Source organism: Osmerus mordax, chromosome 2 (assembly GCF_038355195.1).
Source record: "Osmerus mordax isolate fOsmMor3 chromosome 2, fOsmMor3.pri, whole genome shotgun sequence".
NCBI classification, from domain to species: domain Eukaryota; kingdom Metazoa; phylum Chordata; class Actinopteri; order Osmeriformes; family Osmeridae; genus Osmerus; species Osmerus mordax.
Window position 1 is genome coordinate 4607936 of NC_090051.1, and position 23083 is coordinate 4631018.

The window sequence follows — 23083 nt, forward strand, 5'->3', positions numbered from 1 at the left end:
TCTTGGTATTTGCTTGGCGGAATTGCTAGCCAATTTTCATCATACATTCCATACAATTTTACATTTACATTACATTTAGTCATTTAGCAGACGCTCTTATCCAGAGCGACTTACAGTAAGTACAGGGACATTCCCCCCGAGGCAAGTAGGGTGAAGTGCCTTGCCCAAGGACACAAGGTCATTTGGCAGAGCCGTGAATTGAACCGGTAACCTTCAGATTACTAGCCCGACTCCCTAACCGCTCAGCCACCACATTCCTTGTTTCAGTTTAACCTAATTCCCACATTTGCCTCGAGTTTAATAGTTAGATTGTTCGTTCATTCATACATTAGGCTAGGCTAGTGTCGTAGGGATGAACTAGCCAGTGAACTAGCAAAATAAATGGAAAATGTATATGATGTAGGCCGAAAATGAGCTTCCCCTATTTGAAAGACGTGCAGTCGCCACTGGTGCATTTACATCCCTTACTGTTGGGATGAAAACATTTTGTGCTCGGAAACCTGTAGGTCATAGGCGATTTTAACGCGGGTGCAGGGGGTGCACCCCTACTGTTGAGATGAAAACATTAAAATGTTCAAATTAATGTAAAAAAAACAACTATTAAATATTTTTAGAAACTTTTTAAGTGATGTCAGAGTTGTATGTTCTATCATGGTTTGTTGTACTCTAATGATGAATTGTACATTTTAAGACTTAATTTTGAGTATGTTTTGTAAGCAAAAACTAATTATTCACTACCCTTTGCACCCCCAGTTTTAAAACCTAGAATCGCTTCTGCCTGTACTTACTCTTCTAAGTGGTCTGAATTTGCATGATTTAATCCAGCAACATTTTTATTTACATGTATTTTTCCAACTCTTGTGCTTTTTGATAAACGTACTTTTTATTTCTCCGTTTGCCTGATGTTCCTGACACTTCAGATGCAAAGTATTCCACAAATAAAAGTAAGGGATGATGCCCGACAAGGTGTTCATTATCAGGAAAGGACAACGGGGAGGCCAGAATGGTTGCCTCTCGGAGTTCATTATTTCCTGATAATGGACACCTCGAAGGGCAGTATCCCTCTTATACCATGATCACTTGCCAAAGAAAGAAAAAAGTACTAACATTCAATTATATTTTAATGTATTGTGCAATAGAAATATAAAGCTTTTCACAAGCCATAAAGCCAGCGTAGATTTTGCTAGTCCCATCAGCTAATGGAACTTTTTGGCTCAGCTATGAGCCAGAAAGCTAACGCTTTGCTAGCAAGATTCAAAAGCAAAACCATTCCGTACGGTTGACAAACAGTAACTATAAATTGACTTATCTGTTTATCAATACTAGCTAGCAATCCTCTATATTTAGTATAAATGTGTGACCTTTGCTAGATTGTGTCTGAATATGTACTTGCGGTGGGAAATGAGGGACGCAACACCGTGGTTGAACACAACGGCCTCAGAGAGGCAGGTTTATTGGAAGAGCTCAGGCGGTCATCAGGCGTTGCGCTGCAGGGGGACAAGGGTTTACCAACGGTCCTTGGCAGTCGAGTCTCATCGGTAGAATACTATGAAAACAATAAATTTGTTCAAAATGAATGTGTCCTTATTGCATTATGAACAAGGATAAACTACTGGCGTGTTGATCAGTAGGCAGCTCTGTACAGGACAGAGTCCAGGTATTCTAGAAATAGATAAATCACCAGGCTCTTCTGTTCCAGGGATTAAACAATTACGTCTATTTCTTTCTGTTACTTTTCAGTATTCAAAAAGGGACATCTAAACAAGTAGTCCATATGTCCAGCAGTTACATGCTTAAAACGTGACCATTGGAAATGACCATTTAGCATCAGTCTCATACAGTATTCTACTCTTTCATCACATATTGTCTTTAGTCCACATTGATGATCTACAATATGTAAGGGATAATGCCCGACGAGGTGTACATTATCATCTGATAATGGACGATGCGTTTGGGATGATCCATTATCAGGTGATAATGTACACCTCGAAGGGCATTATCCTGCTTATACCGTGGTCACTTGACCAAATTTTTTTCTCGCAAACCTTAAGTCATATTTTCATACGTTTTGCAATAGAAATATAACGTTTTTCTACATTTTCCAACTCTGATATTTCTAGTCCGCTCAGCTCATAGAACTAACACCGGCTTTCCCGTGGCTGAGCTATAAGCTCGAAAGCTAACGTTATGCTAGCAAGATTCAAAGGCAAAAACATTGTGTACGGTTGACAAACAGTACATATAATTTTACAGTATGTTTGACAAGAAGACTAGCTAGCTAACCAGCCATGTCATTGTCCCAAAATCAATATCAAGATTTTCACAAACAAAGTATCGGCCGCAGCCTGTGTAGCGAGTTGAATAGCAAATGGATGTGAGATGACCGCATCAAAGTTTACATATTCTCCAAACAGTAATTATAATTTGACAGTATGTTTACCAAACAAGACTAGTCAGCTATCGAGCCAGGTCATTGTTCCCAAATCGAGATTTTTACGCAGAAATTAATTGGCATGACGTGTTGGCCGCAGCCTATCTGAAGTACTGTAGATTGACTAGTAGCGAGGTGAATAGCGAATGGGATGTGAGATGAGCGCAGTGTTGCCAACTCCTCAGTAAGGAAAGTAGCTATTGGCTGTCCTAAAAGTCGTTAATGACGTCATCGCCTAATTTTCATAATGGTAACAGCTAGCTAGCTAGGGTTTCACAATATGTAACAGAGAGGCACACACACAGTTGAGGAGGTGAGTAAGTGACTGAGGCTGTGTGAGGTAAAATGCGGTGAATTATTTCAGAGTGACAGTGAAGAAACGTTTACATTTATATATATTTATGTACAGTATTTATTTTGCTCTGTAAGCCAGGGGGGACCAACGGTGGCTTAGCGCATGTGTGATTCATTTGCAGTCTGGATGCAGAGCGTGTGGGTCTGCTGCTTACTGCAGCTGAGACTGATGCTCGAGGCTATTGTGATACTGACCGCGTTTGAGTGCGTTGGGATGGTGGAGGAGCTCACGGCAGCACCCGCTGATCGTTGAGGACAGTACTGCAAAACGATCCGTGCTTTCACGTCAGTCTCCAAAACACCGGAAAAAGTTGCTAGATTTGTCGCTAGTTGCTTTTGACAAAAGAGTCACCAGGAGGGTTTAGAAAGTCACCAGATATAGCAAGAAAGTCGCTAAGTTGGCAACACTGGATCGGTTACGTGACACTGACTGTAAATTCAAAAAAGTAGTCTAACATTTTCCAAGTAGGTTAAAAGAAATATTGAAGTCACTCATTGTTAAAGCTAATTACATGCTAGGCTTTGACTCCGTCCCTGTTGTTATGGTTACTTATTTCAGACACTTTGTACAGGCTCATACTATGAAGCCAGTACAATAATTTAGAACAGTGAACAGACAGTTTTGCTGGGACTACTTACTAGGTGTCCATATATCACCTGTTAATGGACACCCCTGCAGCCAGAATCAGAATCGAGTATTCACCCAGACCATGGTATAATATTAACTATTCCACAGAGTTCTTTACCTCAGGCTGCAAGCTCACTGAGTCTAGGAAATGACGAAAGGTCAGATCACTGATGGGACACCTTGAATCCCAGAACAACATTTTCATGTGTATATGTTTATAAACTAGAGAGGGTACACTTTCTGGGGAAATAACGGGGTGTGCACTTGTATTTTTGTAGGCCCTTTGACTGGTTAGCTCCTGCGATTCCCACACAGCAGAAGTGTAGTAGTTAGCTAGCTCTACAATTTACCGGGGCTAGGTCTGAATCTAGGAGAAAAACAAAGCACAGCTGCCAGCTGTAGGTATATGCAGGTAGCAACGCTAGTCCTAAATAAGTATTTAGCTGGGCAGCTCTATGACGCCGGGTAAGTAGACTGCTCACCAAAAGAACAAAGGGGAACCAAGTAGCCTCAACTTTCCTTGACATTTAGCTACGGTACTAATGCTGAGGGCTCGCTGATATCGCTGTCTGTCTTACTACAACGTCGCATCTATGCGTCACTGCTAACGTGTGATGACGTTGTGACATTAGGCTAGCACTGAGTTCCCTTTGGCCACACAAGGCACTTTTTTCCACAAAAACCTAATTCAAGCTTAAACCGTCAAACGGAACTTTGGCGCGAATACAAGCAACTCAATCGGGACCAAGACAAACATTTGTACACCGACATTGTCTATGTAGTGCAAATATTCACGTTTTTTTAGGGGTGGGAAAATAATAAATACATATGAGAGAGAACAACATATATCATTTCAAAATAAAAGGCCTGCTGATGGAATTCTATATGTAATTCTTGTGATGAGGTGCAACATTTAATAACTTTTTAGTCTATATACCAAACATTCTGAATCTGTCTCCTCAAGTCTTTTATAAAACCTGAGAGTATATCATATGTCTCTTTTGCACCTTCATCAATAAACATACATTGTGGCAAATGAGAAGAAAATGAACAAAAGGTGTTTTTGACCTATTTATAACCTTCCTACAATATATGTGTGAATTTAAAAGAAGCCAGATGTTCTCTTTTGTTGTTCAGATGTTCTCTCGTTCTCTCAGAAGTCTTTTCTGATCTAACTGTTATAACATTTACATTTTTACAAAGGAAGTGTATTGAGCAAGGCCTCCTAAGAAGAATACAAATAAAACACAGCTTTAAAATAGACAATTGAAGGATCATTATCTGATGTGTACTGTATATGTATTGTAACTATCTGGATAAATATAGTATTTGACTGTTGGAAGAAGATACTAATTCAGATTCACAGTAAAACCCCATAGTAATCCAACCATCTTCTATTGATGAGCACTATATTCCATCTGGGATATATTCCACCTCGCCCACTAGATGAACTGCATAAAAAGACGTGCCAAGCATGAGTGCACTAGCACTAACACTAGTAGTAGTCATCTGAACGTGAATCATCTAAAGTGGTAAGCTCATTCATTCATTGTTCATTTACCAAACACAATATTTTGTGGTCCTCACTTTCTTTTTTACAGCATCATCTACTTACCAGTTTTTTTCTCCAAGGTTTTCCTCTACTAAACATCAATGACATGGAGAATGGAACTTCTCCATTTTATTTCAACTTCATCATGTTTGAAGACCAAGGACTGTACAGATATCTTTACTTTTGTATGTGCTTGCTTTTGTACATTGCTATAATTACATCAAATATTATTATTATAATTGTAGTTTCTCTTGAGGAAACATTGCAAAAACCCATGTATTTTTTAATTTCATGTCTCTCAATCAATTCTCTTTATGGTTCTGTTGCTTTCTTCCCAAGATTCATGATGGATCTTCTTTCTGACATTCATCTAATTTCCCGTCCTGCTTGTTTCACGCAAATATTTGTCATTTACACGTATGCATCATATGAATTTAGCATTCTGGGGATCATGGCTTATGACAGATATGTTGCAATATGTCAACCGTTACATTACCATAACAATGTCACTTTAAAGATCCGTCAGTTAATAGCCTTTGCCTGGATCTATCCTTTGTTCACTCTAGGATTAATTGTGTACCTTTCTGTCAAGCTACCATTGTGTGACAACAGAATAGCAAGAGTGTTTTGCTCTAATTGGGCTGTGGTTCGATTGTCATGTGTGGACACAAGACTGAACAATGCTATAGGAATGTTAGTGACTATTATTTCAATATTTCTACCATTGGTCTTTGTTTTGTATACTTACTTAAGAATTCTATTAGTTTGTCGGAAAAGTTCCACAGAGTATAGAGGAAAAGCATTACAAACCTGTTTACCTCACATTGTTACATTTGTTAACTATTCAATCACCACATTCTGTGAAATTACTTTGAGTCGTTATGAACCTAATGAACTGAATCCTTTCATAATTGTAATTTTGTCATTGGAGTTTGTAGTTATTCCTCCCATTTTGAATCCTCTTATTTATGGTTTGAAGTTGCCAGAAATTAGAAAACACATTTTTAAATTGTTGTCATTTCAGAAAATGGACTCTTAAATATAATATATAATAATATATATTAATATATATATATAATAGAATATTTTATACTTTATAACTGCATTTCCATTACTTTCAATTATTTAGTTACATGAAGTTCAATTATCTTTTCAAAATATGTTCCTTTAAATGAAAGATGTTTGTTGCATATCTTAACTGTCTGTTAAGACACAGACAAAGCAAAGCAGAACCTAAATTAGATTCCTGTCTCCTTCTTGTTTGGATGGCTTTCATTTCCAGATCTGATTATATAACTCAGGAAAGGATTCATTAAGGATACATTAAGTAAGATGGTGAAAGGAACAAGAGATGTAATTTTACAGCACAGGTTTAACGTGATAAATTATCTTTGCTATTACGTAAGATTAGGTTTAATCTTGGGTATTATTCTAGTATTAAGACCAAACCTAACATTTGTATAGCGAATAAAAGGGGCTGTTTTCCAGTACATTGCAGATAGCGTGGTCTTAAGTATCTTAATAGTAACAGGTTTACACAGTATGGATTGTGTGCTGGTTACTGTTAGCGTCGTCATGACCATCTTCAACAAAAATACTCCATGACCATGTGCATCTTTCTTTGTAAATTGTGTATTACTGGACTTTGGGACTGTTAGTTCTACTGTCTCATTCGCCTGCTATCTCTTCTGCACTTTCTGTGTCAGCCTGTCGTAATAAACTCTTCTGTGTGCACTGACATTTATTTGTTATCAGTGACGGCATATGACAGGCATGTGGCAATATGTAAACCACTCGTAAATCACTCTGTTATGACTAAACAGTGGATGGCACAGTAGGTCTGTTTTTCCTGGATTACTATTTTTAATGTTATATATCAGAATATATTTATTATTAGCGAAATGTACAATCGGCACAAAAATTGGCCTAGGTTATACAGCAAAAAATAGCAGAGTAAAGTCAAAGTAAAGACTGTGGAATAAATAACAATTAAGTAACAACAATAAAATAGGAACGCATATAATAAGTTAACAAATCATGATTCACTGCTTGACATTGCACGGTCCTGGCATGACGACAGGTCCAAAGTAAGGGGTAATATTGTCATGGTCTTAAGCGGAAAAATAATTCAGAAGTGAGTGAGCCCACTTCCTGGTTCTAGCATCATGCAGAACACCATAGGCTCATGTTCTAGGATCGCTGTTGACACAATACATTCCAGTCTGTGTTTTGAGTGGGCAGAGGATGCAATTTAATCTAACAACAGTAAATTCTAGAAGTAGTAAATTCACAAAGCTGTGGCACTGACTTTGGGGTTAAAAGTTGCATGTAGTCTGTATGCATGTATTTAATACATTATGAGCCTAGTGATTTTCTCTGAAAAACTCAACACTGAGTTATGTCTCAGCCCAGCCCCACAAAACAGGTACACTACCTACGGCATAACATGCTAACTCGGCATAGTGATATTGTCCTACAGCATAACATGCTAACTCAGTATTGTAATGCTGTAGTACATTTACATTTATCCATTTATCAGACGCTTTTATCCAAAGCGACTTCCAAGAGAGAGTTTTACAAAAGTGCATAGGTCACTGATCATAACAACGAGATAGCCCCAAACATTGCGGGTAGCCAAACATGAAGCATACATTGTGAAACCAAATAAGTCCCAAAGGGAAGAACAATAAGAGCATGTAGTTAGACAAGTTACAATTAAACAGCAAGAACCTCAAAAAGTGCAAGAGTGTACCTGTGAAAAAAAAGAAAAAGCAAGCAACAATAAAATATTTCACAGCGAGTACAATAATTTTAAGACAGTTTCAACAACAAGAGCAACAAGTCTCTGAATAAGTCATTGTGAATGTGTTCCTGGAGGAAACTAACATACAGCATAACATGTTGCAGAACTGTTTGTGTAAATGTTTGGCGTTGTAACATCATGTTTTTTTTAACGTTTTTTTGTTATTCTACTTGTTTACCAGACAGTCCTGGGACTTCAGATGCAAAGCATCACACAAATCTCCCTGTTCTCCTTTTGTTGTTTATGCAAGGACATTACTTGAAATCTGAGAAGTAGACTTTCCGCCGTCTTGTACAAACAATATTGTATGAGACAAAACAATATTTGTTTCATAAGGTTGTATTACTTATTGCATTTCCATATCATATCACTATGTTGTCACAATTGGTATAAAACGTTTATGTATATTTTCCCTTGTAAATAAGGGAAAGCTAAAATAAAGTATCTCTAAATTTGTGTCCATATTACAATTTATGCGTTGGCCAATCCAACTGTATTACATCCTCTCCATCCATAAGGTACAGATGAATATGTTGTTAAATAAAGAACTTTCTTATGCCCAATTTACTTGCTATAATACCGTCTTAGGATACACAACCATCACCTTCTAAACTCTTATAGAATGTACAGTACTGTGCAAAAGTCTTCCACACAAGAGTTTTTACATTAAACATTTTTTTTATATATATTTTGCCTTCTGTATTTGTGTGGCAGTATAAAAGTGCTTTATTGAGAAACTTTTGTTTAGTTTTTTCATTTAGTTATTTTCTTAGAGAATTTTCACGTAACTTTTTGTTCCTTCATTTGTGCCTTAGACTACTGCACGGTACTGCATAATGTATGTTTTTCTGTACCCAGTCTAGATCAATGTTCTTGCAATATTATCATCTATACTACTGGGTTGTTTCTCAGGCTACGCTGAAGATGACAGAAGCTCAAATCACTGACTGGACACCTTGAATCCCAGAACAACATGATCATGTGTTACTTTGACTAGAAAGAGAACAAATTAGGAGTCAGGAAGGATGGAGAGCAGTGGCTGGATATGCACAGCACAGGCTTAAAGGGGTCATTGACTGATTTTATAGAGTATTTAACCCTTGTGCTGCCTTCGGGTCACATGACCCAAAGGTTCATAACGAACCATCGTTGTGTTTACCCAATTTTACCCAATACAAAACAAATAAAAATAATTTTCTTTTAACCTTTGCAATGTGGGGGGTCTGAGACAGCCCAACGGTTAAAAGAAAATGCTTCACTTTGTTTTTGTATGCTGTAAAGTTGTCGCAATACGACGGTGGGTCACAATGACTGATGGGTCACAATGACCCGAAGATAACACAAGGGTTAACACTGTTCCTTAAGGTCTCCGAATAGGGATTGGTTGGGCTGAAAATGACCCGGGTGTTGTTCTATGCGCCCTGATGCACCCTGTGAAATAATCCTGGAATAAAGCGAGAGGTTTTCTCCCTTTTATGGTATACTCATGAATATATAGATGAGCTGATTTACATGATTTACATTTACAATAACACCGGTTATTTATTTGAATGAAACACAGTCAGGAAAATGAAATAACGTTAGCCCCATTGCCAATAAACAAAATCATCACACATTCTACCTATGCTAAATATCGGGGACTTTAGCATTGCTAATAACTGTTCGCGACAAAATCATACCAGAGCCCTTCTAAGGAGAGCCTGTCCACTCCCTATTAAGCCCCATTGTACCGAATTTGGTTGCAGTTCCACCAGAGTTCCACTGTGGGTGATTGCAGGCAGGTGAAAAATGAATGGGAGTCTATGGAGCTAGACAGATAAATTTGTCTCTTTCGTCTGATTGTTGTTGAGAAATCTCAGATTTTATTGCAGTTTTTGCAAGTTCAACATGGATTATAGGTCGAAAGTTGAATGAACGAGTACTTATGTCCTTTCTATTTCTTTCAGGGTGAGTCGTTGTTGCCCATAACACACTAGCATTCTGCTAATGAATGCTGATTGGTTAGCGAAGGACTGATTATGACCAGAGATCCCACTTGATGGCATTCGAAGTGTGTGTATGTGAACATTTCGGCGTGGTCTTTAAAACATTAGCAAACCAAAACTCTTTCTAGCACGTGTATTGACAAGGAGATCCTAACCTGTCAGCTGTGTTGTCGATGCCTCGAGAGAAAAAAGGAAGTGACCAGAGCTTGCCGTAAAGCAGTATCTCTGGCCGTACGATGTGTATGACGTCAATGACATTTTACATTTACATTTAGTCATTTAGCAGACGCTCTTATCCAGAGCGACTTACAGTAAGTACAGGGACATTCCCCCGAGGCAAGTAGGGTGAAGTGCCTTTCCCAAGGACACAACGTCAATTGGCATGACCGGGAATCGAACTGGCAACCTTCGGATTACTAGCCCGATTCCCTCACCGCTCAGCCATCTGACTCCCTAATAGGCTTTTTAGAACAAAAAAGCGACTTAAAAAAAATCTTACACCCATCAGTGTGTATTTTCTTTGCCTCCCCTTTCGAATGCAACCTTCAAATTACTAGACAAAGTAAATCAAATTATATCCTGAGAAAAGTGGATTTTGAGGGGTATAGCTCCATAGACCTCCATTCATTATGCACTCGCCGGTGAGCGCCCTCATATGGAACCAGAGTGGAACTGCAACCAGTTCAGAAGCCGGAGGTTTCCCGAGAAACGTTCTCCCCTTATTTGCCATTCTCTGATCATACTTACAGCGTGCGCTTGTCATGAGCATAAGGTTTAAACAACACATCTTCTCAGCAACAGCTTCTTTGCAAATCCTGCTTTAAATTGTCCAAGGTTTTCAAAACTGTCTTTGGTGAAATGGTTCGAGCAAATGAATAATTGAGTGTCGAACTTCACAGGGATCTTCTCATAGACAAACATCAGCCATGCCCGTCGAGTGTTTGGTTACTTGGGAAGACTATGAAAAGTGTCAGCATTCCCTGTACAGCCCTGCATTTACGACCGTAGTCCATTTTCAATTTCCTTGAAAAACTTACAAACTTTCGTCTTTGTAATTCCCGTGGAAGTACACAGAGCAGCGCGCAGCTAAACTATTGTCTGAGATCTATATCCCTTGCCCCTTGGTCTTGACCAAGCCCCCACCCCTCGCTCCTCGGCTAGAGGCAAAGGCCCCGGTACATATTGGTGAATTTCCGATTAGGTACCCGGCTCCCACAATAACCCACAATATTGTTATGGCTATGCAACGTTATGTCAGTTAACACCACAATGATGGAATTAGCGATAACAGTAAGCTAGTAATAATTTTGGCTTGCTTTGGCGAGCTAGAGCAACAACAGAGCCAGGTATTAAACTTTACAGTTGATTTAATTTGACACGATAGGCCTACTAGGCAGTCATACTAAAAACAGGAAGCAAAAATAACAATTTATGTTGTGAGTTCCATCCAGGGACAGACTGGGAGTAAAAAAAGGCCCTGGACTTTGATCCAGACCGGCCCACCAGAACCGGCCCCTGTATACACCACCACAGCTGCCCTGCTAATGCATGCACATTATGTGTTTGATGTGATGCTAGTTAGGGAGTTCCACACTTAATGATTTTTATTTTGGAATGGGGTCACCATCTTTAAAGAGCTCATTGGCTTGGTCAAGTTATATGTCTGGTCTTGACAGATATATAATATAGTCGTACAGTCTGACAACTGATATCCTACAGTGTGACATGGCCTACAATGGGGATCATGTTCGTACAGTCTGACAAACAACAGTTGCAAAGGATTATAAAAAATTGCACAATGTGCACCCAACATATTATGTTAATGTCGTACACTAATTATGATTTATGACTATGCACTATTAGTTGAGATGTTATTGTTGAACCATGCCAGTAAACTGACCAAACTCAAGGTTACATTAGCTCAGGTGCTTCGCTAGACCCCCTACTGGGGCAGTTTAACCGAAAACACAAACTGATGCGTGCCCGCAGAATTCAATATCCATGTGCTCTTCTGTGCTTGCCATAATAGCCACTGCAGCGCACACACAGAAGTCCAGATGTTGGCAAATCAGAATTGAGGTAGGCTAAGAAAACATTATGAAACTAAAGAAAGTTTAAACACAATAGGCCAACTGATCATCTTATTTTGACTCAAACATAATGATAACATGAGTCCAACGTATTATATTACATGAAAAAAATGAAAATGATGTTTGATGTCCCTATCAAAGCTGATATAAAACATATGTCCCTGAACTGTACGTATAATGAGTAGGGGCCTGTGCCCCCGTAGAGCTTTCTGTCTAGCAACCCGTCTGCATTAAACTCCATCCAACAGGGACAGCAGAGTACAAACACATCTTCTTCAGGCTATGTCATGCTAAACAGCTCATTGAACTTAATAATCTAAATGGAAATCACTGATTGGACACCTTCAATCCCAGAACAACCTGCTCATGTGTTTATACGATGAGAGAGAGACACTGGCCTTCACAAGGGGGAGAACATTTGATGGAACTACACAGCAGACTTAATATGCACTATACTGTATGGACACTATAGTGTATTTCTAGAAAACTGTTCGGTTTAATTTAGCTTGGAATATCTTATTTAATCATATTATTTCGTGTAAATAACAATTTCAAGGTTTGTAAAAGTGACAGAAACGAAAAGGTATATTTTATTTTACTTTTAGTTAAAAAAAAAATTCCGTTTGGTGTTCCCTTGGAATGGAAAATGTGACATCTCTAATAGAGTTTACTCTGTCTGGGTTCAATGACATATTGGATTACAAACTAACGTTCTTCTGTCTCACTTTACTGTTTTACTGTGTTATTATTATGGTAAATGTTGCTCTCATTGTGACCATTATCATAAATAGAAACCTCCATGAGCCAATGTATATTTTCCTGTGTAGTTTGTGCGTAAATGGACTTTTTGGAACTGCAGGATTTTACCCCAAATTCATTTTGGATCTATTGTCTCATCACCAGGTCATCTCTTATACAGGATGCATGATTCAAGTTTTAGTAATATACTCCACTGTGTGCATTGATATTTGTCTGTTATCAGTGATGGCATATGACAGGTATGTAGCGATCTGCAGACCACTGGAGTATCACTCTGTTATGACCAGGCAGAGGGTCGCTCAGTTAGTCTCCTTCTCCTGGCTTGTTCCTTTAGGACTTATATCTACTATTATTATATTTATTTCCTGGTTGAAGTTGTGTGGCTCACACATACAGAAACTATATTGTGCTCCTTGGTTGGTTGCTAAGCTGTCCTGTGCTCCGACCAGTTGGATGACTTCAACCACACCAATCAATGTAGTTGCTAATGTGACAATAATGTTTTATGTTATTCTCAGTATTTTCATTATTTTCACTTATGTACAGTTGATCAGATCATGTTTGGTGTCCTTGGAGAACAGAGGAAAGTTCATTAGAACTTGTGTTCCACATTTAATGGCATTATTCAATGTCGTCATTTCTGCTCTATTTGATGTCATGTATATGCGATATGGCTCCTCAGATTTATCACAAAGTCTTCAGAATTTCTTGTCAACAGAAATGATTATAGTTCCTCCAATAGTCAACCCTGTCATGTATGGTATTACACTGACTCAAATTCGTAACCAAATACTTCCATCATGTTTGAAAAGGAAAAGACAGATTTGTTAATGGCATCAAAATATAAGGTTTGGTAAATATGAATAAACTGGATTCAACACTCGGAAGCATGTCATAGAACAAACGCTGCAAAGTTGTAGCATTGATTTTGAGGTTGACTGTTGTATGAAATCCATAATTTTGACGTTCAAATGTGCTTTGCCTCTCTTTAAGAAAACAAAGAGATTTTAAGACCACAATGTTGAATTTTATTCTATCATGATTCATTACACAGCCTTGCTCGAGTTGAAATGTGCTTACATCATGGAGGTCTGTTCCCATAATTAGGCCTATGTTGAAAACAATTGACAGAGGAAGATATGATGGATGGAAAAGAGAATTGTGTAATTTGTGTCATTGAATTTTAATACCTGCAAGTCTGAAACATTAAAATTCCCATATTCATAGCCTTACCTTATATTTGTCATTAAAATAGTATACCTGTACTCAGGCAATTTTACCGCGGGTGCAGGGGGTGCGTTTCAGTGGCGATTTCTTTAAGACTGCAAGGGAAGCTCTGCTTCCCCTAAAATGTAAAAAAAAAGTTTGCTCCCCCACCCCCTTTTTTGTGGCAAAAAGTGCCTTTTGTCGCCAAAGGGAATCAGTTCAAGCCCAACGTCACAACGTCAGCACACGTTAGCAACGACGCATAACTACAACGTGCATAGATGTAGTAAGACTGTTGCGCACAGTAGGCTACTGGCAGCATCAAACATTTAAGTAATTCAAGACTTGCATGTACAGTAAGTAATTTCACATTAAATAATGTATTTAAACTCAAGCTTGTGTGGTGTGTCGCTGTCTTCAATGCCACAGCCTAAACTTGATGTCAAAAGAAACGTTTTTCATTTCCGGCGCATTCAAACAATCCCCTTAAGTTTGGCTAGCAACAGCAGATAGGCTAGCTTAGCACAATTTACTGAGGTCAGCTTCTCCACCGTGCAGGGCTCTAGTCTAAGATCAAATGGTCGTATTTGGCATTGTTACTGACAATGATCGCTTCCAGCAAACTTCTTTTGAATTAGCCATTTCCCCCTAAATATATGTCAAGCTTATTTACGTTTTTTGGGGGCATTTTCAGTTAGCAGATGGTACTGTTTCAATCGCTATTCTATCTAATACTGCCGGTGACAACGTTGTTACTTATAATAGCTTGTTTCAAGGAGGTTCAGCACACGCACAGTGCGTGTGTGTATGAGGGCTTGTCCCATCTCAATGTGTGTATGTGCTGATCTGGAGTAAGTTTGGTAGGATTTGGGTATAAATAATTTCATTTAAAATATGGATTTTTATTTAAAGATATTCATGTAATTTGCATGCAAAATAGGTCTACCCGAACCAGCGGACAAAAAATTCAACCCGCGGCAACACTTCAAAAGTAGCCCAATTCCGCGGAAACCCGCAGACCTGGCATCACTGCCGATAAGTGCGCTAAGGCAGGATCAAACCATTTCATGCAGATACAGGGGGATGGTCGGTCAATATGGATGTTTACTTTTTGGACAATAGGGATATTTAACCTTTATTGCCAAACACAAGTAAAAACAAAGAGATCATTCATTGTATTATTATATTTTAAATGTATTATATACTCGATGATGGTTTATATAATATAATTTTATATTACTTTTTGACTATTCTTTGAGGCCCCTGTCAGTCAGGGGCCCTTAGAATCGTCCTAACTTTTCCCCCCTATACGCGCCCCTGGCTACATATATTAGCAGGTCGGTCCGGATAGACTGACTGATTTCCTTTTAATACATTCCCGTAGCGTCACAGTGCATTTCCCTGTTCCCAGCTTCTATGAACTTGGGCTGCTTCGAACATTTTTTTTCAGTGCTTCGAAACTATACGGTCATTGGATAAATGCTGCGATAATGTCCCGCCCACGGACGCTCAGCTTCTCTGGGGGTGAATGGGGGAGTGGGCTGGCCTGGATGCCGGCGTGATGATTGGAGGGTCTCTCGAAAGACTGAATCTCCTTTTGATTCACAGCGATTTTGTACTATAAAAAGTTGCCGAAGCTATTCAAACTCAGTCCCGTTGCGGATTTTGCAACTGTAGCTGAAAGACTAACTGCTGCAACTGTTAAGCATGGTGTAACTGGGTAGTGGAAAATAATACACGGTTAAATATCGGACCAAGTTATTTGTAGTTTAATATAAGTGATGATGCAATCACAAGATACAAAATGAAAACAACACACCAGGATGTTCGTAGTCTAGTACAATGAATCAATCGATGATGCAACAGCAGTCTCACAGAAACAGAGTCTCAGAATAGAACAAACGAAGGCCTTTGTTGAGAAAGTGGTCGTGACAGAGATCAGAGAGAGTTCTGCCCAAAGCAAGTTCTATCTCCCTGTCCTCGGTAGACAGATCTTGAACCCCCCTGAGAGGGAGGTCTGTGACAGGCGATTGGTCAGAAGACCATGGGGTGGGAATGTGGTTGTCCAATTAAATGTCCAGGGCGTTCATGGTGGCACAAGGTGGGCAGTCCAAGGATCTGGTGATGTTCGGAGAGGGAGGGGGCGGAGAAGACCCACAGGTCTGAGGAAATCCAAGGGAGGACGGGGGCTCCAGGGAAGGGAGTAGATCGCCCCAAGGTCCTGATGGCGTGCAGGGAGATGCGCCTCCCAGGAAGGGGGGGTCGTGTCTCCAGGAGAAGGGGTGAGGCAGACCAGGCCAGGGTCGATGATGTATGGGGAAAGGTGGGGCAGGGTCTCCAAGGGAATGCAGGTGTGAAAGGGGGGGAACAGGGGCAGGGTCTCCAAGGGAATGTGACCTCAGAACAGAGTATATCCAAACTGCAAGTCAGACCAGCCAGTCTGACTCGTCCTTGAGCAGCGAAGAGTTACTGTCCCAGTATCACCTTATCTCTCATTTTGACACTCTGCTCTCCAGAGCTCAATAGCCCACTGTGCTCACACCGGACCCCGAGTGCCACAGACTTGACTCCCATGCTGGCCTGTTTGACCTCAGCATTCCACTTACTTAGAATCATCTTGGTGCCTGAACCCATTTGTTCTTTAATGAATCAATTGATAATGTTTGGATATACTGTATGTATATATTAGTATTAAGCATTACATGAGATTTGTGTATACATATACATACGAGGTAGTAATTGGTATAGCAGCATTGATCAGCAGTATGTTATCATTCCTTCACACAACCTATTTCTTGGTATTTGCTTGGCGGAATTGCTAGCCAATTTTCATCATACATTCCATACAATTTTACATTTACATTACATTTAGTCATTTAGCAGACGCTCTTATCCAGAGCGACTTACAGTAAGTACAGGGACATTCCCCCCGAGGCAAGTAGGGTGAAGTGCCTTGCCCAAGGACACAAGGTCATTTGGCAGAGCCGTGAATTGAACCGGTAACCTTCAGATTACTAGCCCGACTCCCTAACCGCTCAGCCACCACATTCCTTGTTTCAGTTTAACCTAATTCCCACATTTGCCTCGAGTTTAATAGTTAGATTGTTCGTTCATTCATACATTAGGCTAGGCTAGTGTCGTAGGGATGAACTAGCCAGTGAACTAGCAAAATAAATGGAAAATGTATATGATGTAGGCCGAAAATGAGCTTCCCCTATTTGAAAGACGTGCAGTCGCCACTGGTGCATTTACATCCCTTACTGTTGGGATGAAAACATTTTGTGCTCGGAAACCTGTAGGTCATAGGCGATTTTAACGCGGGTGCAGGGGGTGCACCCCTACTGTTGAGATGAAAACATTAAAATGTTCAAATTAATGTAAAAAAAACAACTATTAAATATTTTTAGAAACTTTTTAAGTGATGTCAGAGTTGTATGTTCTATCATGGTTTGTTGTACTCTAATGATGAATTGTACATTTTAAGACTTAATTTTGAGTATGTTTTGTAAGCAAAAACTAATTATTCACTACCCTTTGCACCCCCAGTTTTAAAACCTAGAATCGCTTCTGCCTGTACTTACTCTTCTAAGTGGTCTGAATTTGCATGATTTAATCCAGCAACATTTTTATTTACATGTATTTTTCCAACTCTTGTGCTTTTTGATAAACGTACTTTTTATTTCTCCGTTTGCCTGATGTTCCTGACACTTCAGATGCAAAGTATTCCACAAATAAAAGTAAGGGATGATGCCCGACAAGGTGTTCATTATCAGGAAAGGACAACGGGGAGGCCAGAATGGTTGCCTCTCGGAGTTCATTATTTCCTGATAATGGACACCTCGAAGGGCAGTATCCCTCTTATACCATGATCACTTGCCAAAGAAAGAAAAAAGTACTAACATTCAATTATATTTTAATGTATTGTGCAATAGAAATATAAAGCTTTTCACAAGCCATAAAGCCAGCGTATATTTTGCTAGTCCCATCAGCTAATGGAACTTTTTGGCTCAGCTATGAGCCAGAAAGCTAACGCTTTGCTAGCAAGATTCAAAAGCAAAACCATTCCGTACGGTTGACAAACAGTAACTATAAATTGACTTATCTGTTTATCAATACTAGCTAGCAATCCTCTATATTTAGTATAAATGTGTGACCTTTGCTAGATTGTGTCTGAATATGTACTTGCGGTGGGAAATGAGGGACGCAACACCGTGGTTGAACACAACGGCCTCAGAGAGGCAGGTTTATTGGAAGAGCTCAGGCGGTCATCAGGCGTTGCGCTGCAGGGGGACAAGGGTTTACCAACGGTCCTTGGCAGTCGAGTCTCATCGGTAGAATACTATGAAAACAATAAATTTGTTCAAAATGAATGTGTCCTTATTGCATTATGAACAAGGATAAACTACTGGCGTGTTGATCAGTAGGCAGCTCTGTACAGGACAGAGTCCAGGTATTCTAGAAATAGATAAATCACCAGGCTCTTCTGTTCCAGGGATTAAACAATTACGTCTATTTCTTTCTGTTACTTTTCAGTATTCAAAAAGGGACATCTAAACAAGTAGTCCATATGTCCAGCAGTTACATGCTTAAAACGTGACCATTGGAAATGACCATTTAGCATCAGTCTCATACAGTATTCTACTCTTTCATCACATATTGTCTTTAGTCCACATTGATGATCTACAATATGTAAGGGATAATGCCCGACGAGGTGTACATTATCATCTGATAATGGACGATGCGTTTGGGATGATCCATTATCAGGTGATAATGTACACCTCGAAGGGCATTATCCTGCTTATACCGTGGTCACTTGACCAAATTTTTTTCTCGCAAACCTTAAGTCATATTTTCATACGTTTTGCAATAGAAATATAACGTTTTTCTACATTTTCCAACTCTGATATTTCTAGTCCGCTCAGCTCATAGAACTAACACCGGCTTTCCCGTGGCTGAGCTATAAGCTCGAAAGCTAACGTTATGCTAGCAAGATTCAAAGGCAAAAACATTGTGTACGGTTGACAAACAGTACATATAATTTTACAGTATGTTTGACAAGAAGACTAGCTAGCTAACCAGCCATGTCATTGTCCCAAAATCAATATCAAGATTTTCACAAACAAAGTATCGGCCGCAGCCTGTGTAGCGAGTTGAATAGCAAATGGATGTGAGATGACCGCATCAAAGTTTACATATTCTCCAAACAGTAATTATAATTTGACAGTATGTTTACCAAACAAGACTAGTCAGCTATCGAGCCAGGTCATTGTTCCCAAATCGAGATTTTTACGCAGAAATTAATTGGCATGACGTGTTGGCCGCAGCCTATCTGAAGTACTGTAGATTGACTAGTAGCGAGGTGAATAGCGAATGGGATGTGAGATGAGCGCAGTGTTGCCAACTCCTCAGTAAGGAAAGTAGCTATTGGCTGTCCTAAAAGTCGTTAATGACGTCATCGCCTAATTTTCATAATGGTAACAGCTAGCTAGCTAGGGTTTCACAATATGTAACAGAGAGGCACACACACAGTTGAGGAGGTGAGTAAGTGACTGAGGCTGTGTGAGGTAAAATGCGGTGAATTATTTCAGAGTGACAGTGAAGAAACGTTTACATTTATATATATTTATGTACAGTATTTATTTTGCTCTGTAAGCCAGGGGGGACCAACGGTGGCTTAGCGCATGTGTGATTCATTTGCAGTCTGGATGCAGAGCGTGTGGGTCTGCTGCTTACTGCAGCTGAGACTGATGCTCGAGGCTATTGTGATACTGACCGCGTTTGAGTGCGTTGGGATGGTGGAGGAGCTCACGGCAGCACCCGCTGATCGTTGAGGACAGTACTGCAAAACGATCCGTGCTTTCACGTCAGTCTCCAAAACACCGGAAAAAGTTGCTAGATTTGTCGCTAGTTGCTTTTGACAAAAGAGTCACCAGGAGGGTTTAGAAAGTCACCAGATATAGCAAGAAAGTCGCTAAGTTGGCAACACTGGATCGGTTACGTGACACTGACTGTAAATTCAAAAAAGTAGTCTAACATTTTCCAAGTAGGTTAAAAGAAATATTGAAGTCACTCATTGTTAAAGCTAATTACATGCTAGGCTTTGACTCCGTCCCTGTTGTTATGGTTACTTATTTCAGACACTTTGTACAGGCTCATACTATGAAGCCAGTACAATAATTTAGAACAGTGAACAGACAGTTTTGCTGGGACTACTTACTAGGTGTCCATATATCACCTGTTAATGGACACCCCTGCAGCCAGAATCAGAATCGAGTATTCACCCAGACCATGGTATAATATTAACTATTCCACAGAGTTCTTTACCTCAGGCTGCAAGCTCACTGAGTCTAGGAAATGACGAAAGGTCAGATCACTGATGGGACACCTTGAATCCCAGAACAACATTTTCATGTGTATATGTTTATAAACTAGAGAGGGTACACTTTCTGGGGAAATAACGGGGTGTGCACTTGTATTTTTGTAGGCCCTTTGACTGGTTAGCTCCTGCGATTCCCACACAGCAGAAGTGTAGTAGTTAGCTAGCTCTACAATTTACCGGGGCTAGGTCTGAATCTAGGAGAAAAACAAAGCACAGCTGCCAGCTGTAGGTATATGCAGGTAGCAACGCTAGTCCTAAATAAGTATTTAGCTGGGCAGCTCTATGACGCCGGGTAAGTAGACTGCTCACCAAAAGAACAAAGGGGAACCAAGTAGCCTCAACTTTCCTTGACATTTAGCTACGGTACTAATGCTGAGGGCTCGCTGATATCGCTGTCTGTCTTACTACAACGTCGCATCTATGCGTCACTGCTAACGTGTGATGACGTTGTGACATTAGGCTAGCACTGAGTTCCCTTTGGCCACACAAGGCACTTTTTTCCACAAAAACCTAATTCAAGCTTAAACCGTCAAACGGAACTTTGGCGCGAATACAAGCAACTCAATCGGGACCAAGACAAACATTTGTACACCGACATTGTCTATGTAGTGCAAATATTCACGTTTTTTTAGGGGTGGGAAAATAATAAATACATATGAGAGAGAACAACATATATCATTTCAAAATAAAAGGCCTGCTGATGGAATTCTATATGTAATTCTTGTGATGAGGTGCAACATTTAATAACTTTTTAGTCTATATACCAAACATTCTGAATCTGTCTCCTCAAGTCTTTTATAAAACCTGAGAGTATATCATATGTCTCTTTTGCACCTTCATCAATAAACATACATTGTGGCAAATGAGAAGAAAATGAACAAAAGGTGTTTTTGACCTATTTATAACCTTCCTACAATATATGTGTGAATTTAAAAGAAGCCAGATGTTCTCTTTTGTTGTTCAGATGTTCTCTCGTTCTCTCAGAAGTCTTTTCTGATCTAACTGTTATAACATTTACATTTTTACAAAGGAAGTGTATTGAGCAAGGCCTCCTAAGAAGAATACAAATAAAACACAGCTTTAAAATAGACAATTGAAGGATCATTATCTGATGTGTACTGTATATGTATTGTAACTATCTGGATAAATATAGTATTTGACTGTTGGAAGAAGATACTAATTCAGATTCACAGTAAAACCCCATAGTAATCCAACCATCTTCTATTGATGAGCACTATATTCCATCTGGGATATATTCCACCTCGCCCACTAGATGAACTGCATAAAAAGACGTGCCAAGCATGAGTGCACTAGCACTAACACTAGTAGTAGTCATCTGAACGTGAATCATCTAAAGTGGTAAGCTCATTCATTCATTGTTCATTTACCAAACACAATATTTTGTGGTCCTCACTTTCTTTTTTACAGCATCATCTACTTACCAGTTTTTTTCTCCAAGGTTTTCCTCTACTAAACATCAATGACATGGAGAATGGAACTTCTCCATTTTATTTCAACTTCATCATGTTTGAAGACCAAGGACTGTACAGATATCTTTACTTTTGTATGTGCTTGCTTTTGTACATTGCTATAATTACATCAAATATTATTATTATAATTGTAGTTTCTCTTGAGGAAACATTGCAAAAACCCATGTATTTTTTAATTTCATGTCTCTCAATCAATTCTCTTTATGGTTCTGTTGCTTTCTTCCCAAGATTCATGATGGATCTTCTTTCTGACATTCATCTAATTTCCCGTCCTGCTTGTTTCACGCAAATATTTGTCATTTACACGTATGCATCATATGAATTTAGCATTCTGGGGATCATGGCTTATGACAGATATGTTGCAATATGTCAACCGTTACATTACCATAACAATGTCACTTTAAAGATCCGTCAGTTAATAGCCTTTGCCTGGATCTATCCTTTGTTCACTCTAGGATTAATTGTGTACCTTTCTGTCAAGCTACCATTGTGTGACAACAGAATAGCAAGAGTGTTTTGCTCTAATTGGGCTGTGGTTCGATTGTCATGTGTGGACACAAGACTGAACAATGCTATAGGAATGTTAGTGACTATTATTTCAATATTTCTACCATTGGTCTTTGTTTTGTATACTTACTTAAGAATTCTATTAGTTTGTCGGAAAAGTTCCACAGAGTATAGAGGAAAAGCATTACAAACCTGTTTACCTCACATTGTTACATTTGTTAACTATTCAATCACCACATTCTGTGAAATTACTTTGAGTCGTTATGAACCTAATGAACTGAATCCTTTCATAATTGTAATTTTGTCATTGGAGTTTGTAGTTATTCCTCCCATTTTGAATCCTCTTATTTATGGTTTGAAGTTGCCAGAAATTAGAAAACACATTTTTAAATTGTTGTCATTTCAGAAAATGGACTCTTAAATATAATATATAATAATATATATTAATATATATATATAATAGAATATTTTATACTTTATAACTGCATTTCCATTACTTTCAATTATTTAGTTACATGAAGTTCAATTATCTTTTCAAAATATGTTCCTTTAAATGAAAGATGTTTGTTGCATATCTTAACTGTCTGTTAAGACACAGACAAAGCAAAGCAGAACCTAAATTAGATTCCTGTCTCCTTCTTGTTTGGATGGCTTTCATTTCCAGATCTGATTATATAACTCAGGAAAGGATTCATTAAGGATACATTAAGTAAGATGGTGAAAGGAACAAGAGATGTAATTTTACAGCACAGGTTTAACGTGATAAATTATCTTTGCTATTACGTAAGATTAGGTTTAATCTTGGGTATTATTCTAGTATTAAGACCAAACCTAACATTTGTATAGCGAATAAAAGGGGCTGTTTTCCAGTACATTGCAGATAGCGTGGTCTTAAGTAT

The 23083-nt window shown here is 39.0% G+C and overlaps 3 protein-coding genes across 3 annotated transcripts; all 3 read left to right on the forward strand.

The window, feature by feature from the left end:
* Positions 1-5071: 5071 nt before the first annotated feature.
* LOC136960039 (olfactory receptor 10J4-like) lies at positions 5072-6004 on the forward strand. Its single transcript, XM_067254351.1, has one exon. It carries the CDS (start codon positions 5072-5074, stop codon positions 6002-6004), a length of 933 nt encoding a protein of 310 aa, XP_067110452.1.
* A 6478-nt stretch (positions 6005-12482) lies between these two features.
* On the forward strand, positions 12483-13433 carry LOC136960045 (olfactory receptor 10H28-like). The gene is made up of 2 exons (XM_067254362.1): positions 12483-13050; positions 13084-13433. Exons 1-2 carry the CDS (start codon positions 12483-12485, stop codon positions 13431-13433), a joined length of 918 nt encoding a protein of 305 aa, XP_067110463.1.
* Positions 13434-21672: 8239 nt separating this feature from the next.
* Positions 21673-22605, forward strand: LOC136960072 (olfactory receptor 10J4-like). Its single transcript, XM_067254404.1, has one exon. The coding sequence runs from the start codon at positions 21673-21675 to the stop codon at positions 22603-22605; it is 933 nt and encodes a 310-aa protein (XP_067110505.1).
* The last annotated feature ends 478 nt before the right edge of the window (positions 22606-23083 follow it).